This window comes from Marmota monax, unplaced genomic scaffold (assembly GCF_021218885.2).
Source record: "Marmota monax isolate L192 unplaced genomic scaffold, Marmota_monax_Labrador192_F-V1.1 WCK01_AAM20220418_F8-fsc00121, whole genome shotgun sequence".
In the NCBI taxonomy this organism is placed as follows: domain Eukaryota; kingdom Metazoa; phylum Chordata; class Mammalia; order Rodentia; family Sciuridae; genus Marmota; species Marmota monax.
In genome coordinates this window covers 5,517,345-5,529,775 of record NW_026693351.1, presented here as the reverse complement: position 1 = coordinate 5,529,775, position 12,431 = coordinate 5,517,345, and the positions used below count along the sequence as shown (strand labels likewise).

The window sequence follows — 12,431 nt, the reverse complement described above, 5'->3', positions numbered from 1 at the left end:
ATGCAAAATAGACATCTAAAATAAAATTATTCAGTAAGGCTAAAATCTTGATACCAAATAAGAGAACATTTATTCTCAAATCAATAAAGATGAACAAAAGAAAATAAATTATAAAAAATATATAGTAGTTAAAAAATCTATATCTGAGCCATAGACAGCATATGGTATTCAACATTATAGTATTCTATGGTATTCAACAAAATCATTATTTAGAAATCTTAGAGTCACACAAAAACTAATGTTTGCTCTGAGTAGAAGTGAGTCAAGTAGATCCAAGACTTGAGACTATAGATAGATATAGCATAGGTAGATAATTAGGATATATTAATATAATTATAAATATTTGAACACACATCAATAAAAGATAATATATTCCCTTCAATTTTATATGAGACATTAACAAAATTGAACACATACAGGACAAAGAAGAAAAACTCACTGACTTCTGTAAGCAAGAATGTTGTTGTATCCACCTAAAACTAAAAAATGAATATTAAAAAGGGGGTGGGGGGCTGGGATTGTGGCTCAAGTGGTAGAGTGCTCACCTAGAATGCATGAGACACTTTGTTAGATCCTCAGCACCACATAAAAAAATAAAATAAAAATATTGTATCCACATAAACCTGAAAGATAAGTATAAAAATAATGTAATCACAGTGTAATATCCTAGAGATCAGAAAGACTGTGTGTGTGTGGGGCGGGGGGTGGATGTGTGTGTGGGTGTGTGTGTGTGTGTTACTGGAGTTTATACCTGGGGCACTATACCACTGAGCAACATTCTCCAGCTTTTTTTTTTTTTGAGACAAGGTATCATTAATTGGCTGAGGCTGGTCTCCAACTTTGTGATCATTCTACTTCAGTTTCTTGAGTCACTGAGATTACAGGTGTATACCACCACATGCTGCTCCATATTACATTTTTAACAAGTTTTCTGAGTAGAGTATATAAAATGTAAATTTTGTCAATTTTACCATTCTCTGCAGAATTAAAACCAAAATTGCAAATTTATAAAATATGAATAATAATATGAAGAAGAATGATAGCATGTATTCTCACAATCAGTGGTCAGAATAAAATACAGAGCTTTAAGTAATTATAAAAATGTAAATGAAAGAATAGAATCAAATGTATTGGATTCTCAACTCAAACACCTAGAAAGCAATTGGTAAAAATCAATATAAGACAGAAAGATGTAAGGAATTATATTTGAAGCAGAAAACCAAGTGGTTATAAACAGAAAGAATAGAACTAATAAATTAAAAAATAATGCTGCTTCTTTGCAAAGAAAGAGGAAAAGAAGAAAGAATGAGGGCAAGGAAATAAGGCAAAACAAAACTTGATCCAAATCAACAAGAGAGATTAAAAAAATAAAGTAAAATTATTATTACGATGATAATGGTGGTGGTGGTGGTACCAGGGATTGAACCTAGGAGCACTCAACCACTACAAAACATCTCTAGCCCTTTTGCACATTTTGTTTAGAGACATGGTCTAGCTGAGTTGCTTAGGACCACACTAAATTGATGAGGCTGGCTTTGAACTTGAAATCTCCCTGCCTCAGGCCTTCCAAACTGCTGGGATTACAGGTGTGCACCACACTCCCAGCAAGAAAGTAAAATTAGACAAGATAAGAAATGACTAGTGGGACCAAAAGATATTTTAATAAACCATTAGAGAATATTTCTAGAACTCTATGCCAATTTATTTGAGATTTTATTTGAAATGAACAATTTCCTGAGGAATACATTTAGCCAAAATTGTCCCCAGGATATAGAGAGCTTTAACTGACTTATGACACAGATGAAATAAAATCTTACCAAAGAATCATGCCACAAAGGAGTGCCAGGCTTATATGACTTATTTTACAGAGAATAATTCCAGGCTTTGACAGGTAATCCCACATAAGTTATACTGTGCTACAGCATAGATTTTCTTTTTAATAAAAGTTGTGAAAATTTTTACAAAACTTAATACTAAATTCTTTTTATAAAACCTAAAATTTACACATCTCTGCCTAAAATATGATATTTATTTAGAAAAGAGATATCACCAACATTTCCATTGCAGTCATCGACTAAAAAAGATACATGCTATTGCTACTTTAAACATTGCATTGGAGGAATTATTTAACATAAAATCATAGAAAAATTAATAAATGGTCATAAACTTGGAAAGTATTCAGTAAGATAACAGATATTTAAAATAAAAATAATAGATTTATTATATATAAAAATCAATTCGAACCTGTAATGAAAGGAAAAGTACTTTTTATAAAAATATATATTTAGCAATAAATATGAAATTGAAATATAAATGTACAAACTTTTTGTGAGGAAAATTTCAGAATGTTCCTGAAAGATAGTCAGATAGGCTTAAACAAATGTGAAAACTTCTTGCTGTTGGCCAGATTTATAATATTCAATAAATAATATTATTGAAATAATATTAATTCAATTAAAAATTCTACAGTTTTTATAATTATTTATTTGTAGTAAAGTTTATGCTGAAATGTTTTATGTTAAGTTGTCTAAACTGCACAGCTTCTAATCATTTGGGAAAGAGTGATCAAAGTCTTATGTTCCTGCCAGTCTGCTGTCAAGTTCATGCATAGGTGCGTGCTCACCTGAAGTTTTCTGAGTGATTTTTCTATAGCTCAGGAATAAAGATGCAGTCCAGCGTCCTTTTGTGTTTCTAGGAGTGTGTGTGTCTCCTGGAGATTTAAGACAGAAAACTGAATGTTAGCAGAGAACTAAAAAATTAAATGTGGCACCAGCAGTTGGTATTTTCATGTTTACTAAAGAGGTGATGGTTAAATAAAAAGAAAATCAATATCTTCTATTTCTTTGCAGAGTAAAAGTGAGCAAATTACTGTGCGGCATTTGACATCAGGAAACTGGGAAGTGATAAAGATTTTGGCGTATGATGAAATGAGTCAAAAAATGTGAGTGCTTTTTGGTTTTCACGTCAGGCAGGAAGTCAGATTTTTCAAATGAGATCTTTTCTACTAGATTTGTTTTGCTTACCATCCTAGTGAAAATAGCCAGCCTTGTAAAGAATAATCTCTTTTTAAAGACTTCTATACTTCACTTAAAGACACCTTACACAGAAGCATACACATGACACATACAGACTGAGATTATGAAAAAAGGTGATGATTTAAAAAGAACAAAATGTACGTTTTTCAGATGGATCAAAGTCCTGTGGTTGAACAACAAAACAGCACTTGCTTGTTTTTCCACAGTTTAGAAAATTCAAGTGAAAGCTGAGTGTGACAAAGATACATCATTACTAATGTTTGTGCTGTTTTCTCTCCTGGACAGTTACTTCTTGAGCACCGAGTCTTCTCCCAGAGGGAGGCAGCTGTACAGGTAGGCACTATGAAAGGATCTCCTGACAGGTGGGCTTCTTAATAGCCATTAACCCAAAATGATGAAGAAAGAAAAATTTTGAAATGTCATTTTCAGCATGGCTAGGAAAGAGCCATCGTGTGATAAAACCTCATATTCTTGTCTCATCTCTTGGTTCTGGGTCCTCTATGAGTCTGAAGGACTATACCTAAAAAAGGAGACTTTATCTGCTTTTAGTTTCAGGATTTGTCTCTCTCTCTCTCTCTCTCTCTCTCTCTCTCTCTCTCTCTCTCTCTCTCCCTCCCTCCCTCCCTCTCTCCCTCTCTCTCTATAATTTGCTTCTCTCAATTCTCCACATTATTTGGACTTTATGTATCTTCCCCAGTATTCACTTCTTCTGCTGAGTCTCATTTTGAATTTTTGCTGCATTAATGTGGCACATATATAATTTATTCCTAAATAAAAAACGTAATAGTTCTGTGAGCACTTATCAAGAGTATCAAGCAGAAGCTTCCTTTTTTTGTCCCATAGTTCATAAAACCCAATGAGATTGCTGTGGGAGAGGCATCCTTATTTAAGGAATGTTCATCACATAACTAAAACAAAACAATGCATGGAGGAGGAGTATTTACAGCTGCCCAATTTTCCCAAAATGTAGAGCTGTATTCATAGAAAGAGCTGGAGGACACACTTACTTATCATTACAATGTCTCCTCACTCACAAAGCATTCTTCAGACTTCACAAGAAAGGACTTTTATTTTGGGGCAGCCAATGATCAATTAATTCTAGACTTCATATACACTTTGTAATTTTCATTTCATAGGTCCGTTTTTTAAGTGTCAAAACTGCCATGTCCTATTTTAAGTGGAAATGCATCATGTTTGAAGAACTATCACCTCTGATTCTTACCAAGTAGCCGAGATGTTCCTTTGAGAGCAAAAGCCTAACTCCCCCTAATTTGCCCCTGCACTCTCATTCATGTACAATTCTCTTTCCTACAAAGCAACCCCTCCTTCTTATCATACCTCCCAGAAGCTCATTTTCTTTGTTTATTCTCTGGGACCTTCTGGAACTCATGTTCCCAAATTCTGACGACTTTCATTATCTTCTACTGAAGAAAAGCTGTTTGTTAAGAGATATCAATTCAAATTTTGGTTTAGAGGTGTTAAAAAGTGCTGCTCACTTTTTCTTTCCGGTGACCTTAAGTTTATCTTCTTGAAACACATATTATAATTAATGCACAATCATTCAGAGGATGAAAATATTTATTTGATCATTGCTTTATTACTTCTATTTTATAAAACTCTTAAAGAAAAATAACCATGTCAGAAGTTAAGATTGGTTAAGGTGAGCAAATGGAACTGCCTCAATCTCCCTTCCTTTTACCATTGTAAAATGTGATTTGAATCACAATGAATCCTAAGATTTGTGAGCTTGCCTCATCTTTCTCCTGAGGAGGCAGAGCAGTCAATATATCTATGACCTGTACTAGTGTAACCAACTGTGCTATAAAGAAAATGTAGTACCAATAAATTTTCCCTTAAATAGCTCATCAAATGCCAGTTGGCTTGACTGTAAGATAATATTAGTGTTTGATCCAGAAAACTCAATCAGTGTCTTGCTTAAGCTATAAAAATGGTCAATGATTGACTTAATGTATGGCCCCAGAGTTCCCTGCATACTCAGAACTATATTAACATAGTTGGTTACATTTGTTTAGTTTCAAAATTTGCATTTCTTATTTTGGCAATCTCATAATCTAAATGGGAAAATATCAGCATAAATCTCTAGGGAGCTTGGATCTGAAAGCTTCATGGAAGCATAGAAAGAGAAAAGTTTTAAGTCTTAGTCACTGGATTGCTGTGTGAAAGTGGAACAATTTCTAAGGCTCTCTGTGTTGCTGGTTATACAATATTCTGATATAACTAATGAAACTGGATTATATACCTAAAATGGCTAAAATGGTAAATTTTATGTTCTATACATTTTATCACAATCAACAATATAAATGGATATGATTATCTTATAAGTCATCATACTGGTAAACTAGCTAAATTGTTTTACATGCCTAGTAAATACATATTATATTGCCTTTAGTAAAGTTAAAGTATGAATTGTAATTAGCTTGCAATGTTTCAAATGTGTGAAATTTTGACTTGTGAACTCTAATTAACATTCAATTGCTTCTGGTGCTTCTGGTACCCACTTTAACACCGCTAGCTCCATCTCATGACTGTAGCACACTGCATGTTGAAACCAATGTGACTATTATTTGTATATAAATTCCCAAATCGTGTTTCATTCCAAAATGCAACTGAGAAAATTTTGTACAGCTTTTAAAAGGTATTCTTAGTTATATTTTCATCCATTAAGTAGGATAATATCATTTATAAAATAAGACATTCAATATAAGTAATTTAACCTTGGGTGAATATATCTGCCCCATAATGTTAAACACCATTATTGTAAAATAAAGATGTTGATAACTTTTCTCTTTACCTCCTGTATTTATTAAAGCATGTGTTATCATTAGCATTATATGTATTATAATACAAAAGTTACTTTTCTTTACCTAACATTTTACTGCAAAGTTCTTAATTCTCTGAACAAAATACCCACAAAACGAAATTACACCTCATTATATGGTTTAGTTTCATTATATTTTCATCTTGAAATGCTTCCATTTGGAAGAAAGACTCCCCCATGTAACAATTCCAATAAGTACTTTTTACTGCAGGTACTTTGGGAGGAAAAATATGACATTGATGCCAAATACTAATGCTTAGACTATTAAGTTTAGAAAATCATAAGCTTGACTTTCTGTGAATTGTGGAAATATTTATTTTTTGAACTGACATTTATCAGTGACTACTTTATCTCTTTCTATCTGTGGCCAATTTCCTTTAAGTCTGAAAAGTACAGAAATATGTGTAAAGAAAATGCAAATAACTATAAGTTACATTGAGTCCTATGGAAATCAGTTTATTTATAGCCATATATAAATACATATTACATATATACAGGCATGCATAATTTTAATTTTATTACAGAGAAGAAAAATGTGTGTGTCTGAACATTAATAAAGGAAATTCATTTTGTATGTGTATGGTGAGTCATAATTTATAAGGAACTTCTGTGCAAGCACTGATGTAGCTTTTCTGTTTAAGTTACACTTTATTTAAATGTGATATACACATTCAAGTAACTTCTAACTTTCATTTTCTTTCTCCAGTGCTTCTACTGAAGGATTGTTAAATCGCCAATGCATTTCATGTAATTTTATGAAGGAACAATGTACATATTTTGATGCCAGTTTTAGTCCCTTGAATCAACATTTTTTATTATTCTGTGAAGGTAAGGTAACATAGGATTTCTGATTGTATTTGATGAGTTATCTATTAATACCATAAATAAATTTAACTGTTATACATTAGAGATACAAATTTTATTTATATATTTCATTTAGAATTAGCAATTAGGAGTGAGACCTCATGTATATATAATTGATAAAGGCTATATGAACATGGATATTTTTAAAAAGGTGAATATACATTGATGAACTCAGCTATTTAAGAAAAGTAGCAGTGTTGTTACAACAATGTGTTTGTTGTTAAAACATTTTAGATATATAGAAAATGAAATTTCTCTGTTCCTGTTTTCTTTAGTTCTGAGCAATCCCATCACCCCTATTACTTCTGTTTTTTGACAGTATGCCATAGTCTTCCAAGATTATATAGTATTTCTAGAACGTTCTTAAGAATCACTTACTCTTTAATCTGATGCTCTGTTTTCTGAAGACAAATTGGAATCCATGTGCCCTCTTATAATGTGATGAATTGAGTGCTCGTCCTTCCGTCTAAACATTAAGTTGTTCTTTTTTAAGATAGAGTAAGGAATACACTAACATTGACTCTTTTTTAGTTATTGTTCTCTTGATATCTAAAATGAAGTAATGAAAAGAGAAAAATACCTCTTTAATGATACCAGGGGGAAAAAATTGGATTTTTAGATAGAGTTCCTAATTAAGACGGGAGGTTCAAGATAACATCTTATGGTAAAAACTTAACTTATATATTTTAAATATTTGAGATTTTGGTTAATGTATTTTTAAATAAACATATGATCAGCCCCCTTTTTCATTATCTTGTAGGTAAAAGTTTCAAGTTTAAATAAATTCTTTCTTTCGTGACTGATTACAAATAGAATATAATTTCGGATCAGCTGATGGGCAATAAATGTCATGAATCAACTTCCTCAACATCAGTGATTATTGTATAAAGACTAAAGATAGAAGAGTACAGCACATAGGGCTGGCTAACATCAAAGAAGTATATAAATAAAGGGTATTCGGGAACATGAGGGTCTTAGCAAAATCAATGAAAATAGTGCTATTCCAAAGTTCTTAATTATCTGAACAAAATACCCACCAAACGGAATTATATCTCTTTATATGGTTCAGTTTCATTACATTTTAATCTTGAAATGCTTACATTTGGAAAAAAGACTCCCCCAAGTAACAGTTTGAATAAATATTACTTAGATGTCTTTAAAAATATTTATACTTGTATTTTTAACATCAGGTCCAAGAGTCCCAGTGGTGAGTCTACATAACACGGACAGCCCAGCAAGTGAGTACACAAGATGTTGCTTTAGACTACTTCTGCCTGGCATTGACATAGGCCATTATGTTTTTCAAGATGTCTGAGGAACCTTCTTCAGACCCAACATGGGGAAATCTGTGTGGACACCATCAGTTTGACACTATATAAGTAAGAATGACAAAAAAATCAAGCGGCTTGAGTTATCTTACAGCTGGGATTGGATCTTAGCTGCCTAAAATGGGGTACCTACTATCTACCTCAATCCCATGATGAATAATGAATGAGGCAGGTGCATTTCAACCTTCTGAACCCTTCATTCTTTATGGGCCTCATGTAGGTTGTTCCTCCGGAACAATGCCTTACTTATATGGACATTTGGAATAATTATGAAAAATATATTATTTTATAAATGTTATACTGTCTTTAAGATATCTACATCTTCTAGTTTAATATACTCACTTGTATTCATTTTATGTTTATTCAACTTTATTTTTAAGTAGATAAATACATTATCAAGTAAAGTGACCAAGACTAAGGCAATACTGTGTTTATGTACTTGGCAGTAGAGTGCTTAAATAAACATATGCTTGAGCTAAGTTTAGAAATAAGTATCCAGATTGCTTCCTGCCTTCCTGTGTCATTCCTTTCTTTCATCTTTGCTTCCTTTTTTCTTTTTAGATTTATTTGATCAATGCTCTTATGCTCCAGTGATTAAACATAAACTACTGTAATCTAAATGAGGCTCATTCTATTGACTCTTTTCATCTTTAGAACTTCCCTGAGATAGGGAGTTTTATTATCTTTTTTTTTTTTGGAAAAGAAAGCTGAGACACAGACAGGTTAAATAACTTGGCCAAAGTCATACTTCTAAATGGCAGGGCCAGGAATCAAGTAAAGCAGTTTGACTTCAGGATAGGGTTTTTGCTCAGTGTGGAAGTGCACACCTGTAATCCCAGCAGCTTGGGAGGCTGAGACAGGAGGATCATGAGTTCAAAGCCAGCCTCAGGCAAAAGCAAAATACTTAGCAACTCAGTGTGACCCTATCTCTAAATAAAATACAGTATAGGGCTGGGGATGTTGCTCAGTGGTAGAGTGCCCCTGAGTTCAGTCTCCAGACCAAAAAAAAAAAAAAAAATAGGGTTTGTAATTAGTAGAGTACAATGGTACCTTTTTCTATCATGTTTTTTGTCCTGTATCACATTTATACTGAAGTAGGAGTCTTAGATATCGTCAGCTAGAAGAGTCACAGATATAAAAGTAGAAAGTTGAATGATAAATAATATTTTGAGAAAACAGGCACCATTTATACATTGCAAGACTACCAATACTATACTTATTTATACTATCTTCATACTTCAATACTAACATATGGAGGCTAACTGCCTGCCCTGGACAAAGACAGATTCAAATTGGTATTGTAGTTTTTATTATTGTTATTGCTGTTGTTTTGTCTGGCCTAAAGATGGGTTAGCATATATTTTATTATTTGTTTATTCCTTTACCCCGGTCCTCAGTATATATCTTAAAAAGGTTATAGAAGCAAACTTAATCTGTTCAATACTAACAGTGACAGCAAAAGTTATTAAAATAAACACAGCATGGTTGATGAAATACAAGGAAGGATGAATTACATAAGTTCTTAGAGAAATCATGATAAGAAATGATCCCATCATATACTTTTTGTGAGATCTTATACAAGTTAGTTAGTGCCTCATAGGGTCAATTTCTTCAGAGGGAAATAAGCAAATGAGTTTCCAGTAAGGATGAAATAAATTCATAACATTCAGGCCATACTTTATAAATGACAACTATTGTATTTTATTGCATATTCTGCCTTTAACAAAGGATGATTAAAAGGAAATTCCCAATCTAATTTTAATTTATTTTTTTTTACTATAACAAGACAATGTTTTTATAATAACATTGTGGCAAATTATGAAACATTTATTCTGCAAGTTACAGAATATGTCTCTTGTAAATGATGAAACATTTCTGTTTAAGGGAAGTCTTTCTGATCTTCCTAGTTAAATGGCAAATCTAATTATCTCATGATCAAAAAAAAAATTTAAATGGCTACAAACAGTGGTCAGGTGTTCACTTTTCAAAGAACAATTACTTATGGAAATAAAATTTACATTTAATGAGAAGTCTGTCTTTTGGTTGGTGAAAGTAAATACACCAATGAATCAGTATTAACTCATTTTTGAGCCACAGAAAAAAAGCCACGAGGAGAAACTTGTAAAAGAAAAATTAAAATATTTAGTAAACATGAAAAACAACACAATAGTTTTAAAAGAAATGAAAAATAAGCATTGCCTTATAAGTTTTTGTAACAAACTCATAGCATATAATTTTTACTTTAAAGATGAAGATATAACTTCTCGTAACTTACTAGCAGAAATATAAATTGAAGCCACCATTTTTTCATACATTTTTTTTAGTTGTAGATAAACACAATACCTTTATTTATTTTATGTGGTGCTGAGGATTAAACCCAGTGCCTCACATGTGATCTACCACGGAGACCTGGAGCCACCATTTTGGGAAAAATATTAACTTAGTCATAAATCTTTGATATTTTATGTCCTTTTTATTTACTTTTAGTGGTTTTTTTGAAAAAAAAATTATTCTAAACCAAATTATTTTAACAAGGCTATTGATAATAAAAATATTATAAATTACAAAAAATGGGAGTTTATAGGAAATTTAATGTAATATGAGTCCCCTGGATGGCTCCCATTTACCGTTCCAGAATCAAGTTTAACTCCTCATTCTTCTCTTCCATGTCCTCTGGCTCAGAAGTAGTTTGTGTAAATAACTTTGGTTCTGTTGCCCTGTGGTTGACAGTCGAATTCAGTGGATAGCAATCAGGTAGGCAACTAGTGACAGGGAGTGACTTGGACTTATCTATCCATCAGGCCTGTTCCTGTAGAGTCTTCACAGATTGGCTGTAAGCTTTGGCTAAAGTTATTGACCTTTCAATATGGAATCCATGCACAACCATCTGCATGGAGATCCTAATAAACTACTCTCTCCTCCTGACCATCAGGCCTAACAACTCTCATAAGCCTTGGGTTACCATACCATTTTTTTTTTTTTTTGTCTGTACTGGGGATTGAACCCAGGACCTGCCCATGCTACACAAGTGCTGTACCACTGAGCTACATGCCCAGCACTGCACTATCTCTTAGGTTCCTTCTACCCCCTAATGTCCATAAGTCTGCAATAAATCTCTTTATCAATAATCTTAATAGATTATTCTAAGTGTTGAATACCATCAGTTTCCTATCAGAATTAAAATAAAATATATTTGTAAAAAATTATTTTTTTTAAAAAACATTTAAGTTATATGTATAGGTCATTAAGGAATCAAAAAACTAGTTGAAAATGTACATAAAATTTCGAGAAAATACATGCAAATATTAAAAGTTTGTACATTTATTTGCCAGACAGCTTCCAAATGATTATGTTGCAGTTCTTCAGTGTTTTCTAAAGGTTCTACAATGAACATATTACTTTTATACTAAAAAAAATAAATCCTTCAATAAAATGCTTAGTGACTTCATAAGTGGCATAAATATGTAGAATTTTACTTAGTTAATATTTCAAAAGATCTTTTTTTTTGACTGCTTTCTATATTTGTTTATTTTTCATTACATAATAAAATAATCAAGGCAGGCTAACTTTATAAAGAAGAGAGGTTTATATTGGCTTACAGTTTTGGGGATTCACTGACCAAGATCACGTAGACCCCATTGATTTAGCCTCTGGTGATAGTGTTCTTGCTGTCAGAGTCCCAAGGGACACAGAGCATCTCATGACTAGAGACAGCACCTGTCTATATCTGTGTCAGTGTGTTTCTCTCCCTCTGCTTATGAAGCCACACACATTCATTCATGAGGGTTCCAACACCAATGGCAAAGTCAGATTAAGTTTCCACCCTCTTGACACCATGGACACAGGGCTCTGGGGATCCATCTCCTGTAGGACTCTGGCTGACAAACCATGTTCAGAGCATAGCACTGATGTTCCCTGTTTTCCTTTGAAATTTCAGCTTTCTCCTTCTCTAACTTCATGCATGTTTTTTTTTTCCTCTTTCTTTTGACTTTCTATTTTCTTTCTCCTTTTCAATTCCATCTCCTTTTCCTTATTTCTCTTTATACTGCCTCTTTCTTACCTTTCGTGTTTTCAACTTCTTCCCAGTTTTCTGTCCTCATTGTCTTCCCTTTGCTTCCTTTACTTTGCACCTAGAATGATAATAGGCCACTACCTCCTGTTACAATGAGTAACAAAGAATGTGTATTAAATATACTTTCTGAACTTATCATGAAAAGAATGCTTTTGCTCCTCATGTTCTGAAAATGGTTTTAATCTTCTTTATATTTATTTGTCTTACCTAGAATTTATTTTCCTGTAGCTATGATGGATATCTATTTTATGAGTAAACTAACAGTATTCAATTTAAAAGTAAAAACTTGCTAA

General features: G+C 32.6%; 1 protein-coding gene across 1 annotated transcript in view; it reads left to right on the top strand.

Annotated features, from left to right (window-relative positions):
• The window catches only part of Dpp10 (dipeptidyl peptidase like 10), a 102,703-nt gene that overhangs the window by 40,587 nt on the left and 49,685 nt on the right, over window positions 1-12,431 (top strand). The window contains exons 7-10 of the mRNA XM_046456887.2: window positions 2,850-2,941; window positions 3,321-3,368; window positions 6,581-6,702; window positions 7,929-7,976. Coding sequence (XP_046312843.2) covers window positions 2,850-2,941; window positions 3,321-3,368; window positions 6,581-6,702; window positions 7,929-7,976 — 310 coding nt within the window. The remainder of the gene's footprint in view (window positions 1-2,849; window positions 2,942-3,320; window positions 3,369-6,580; window positions 6,703-7,928; window positions 7,977-12,431) is intronic.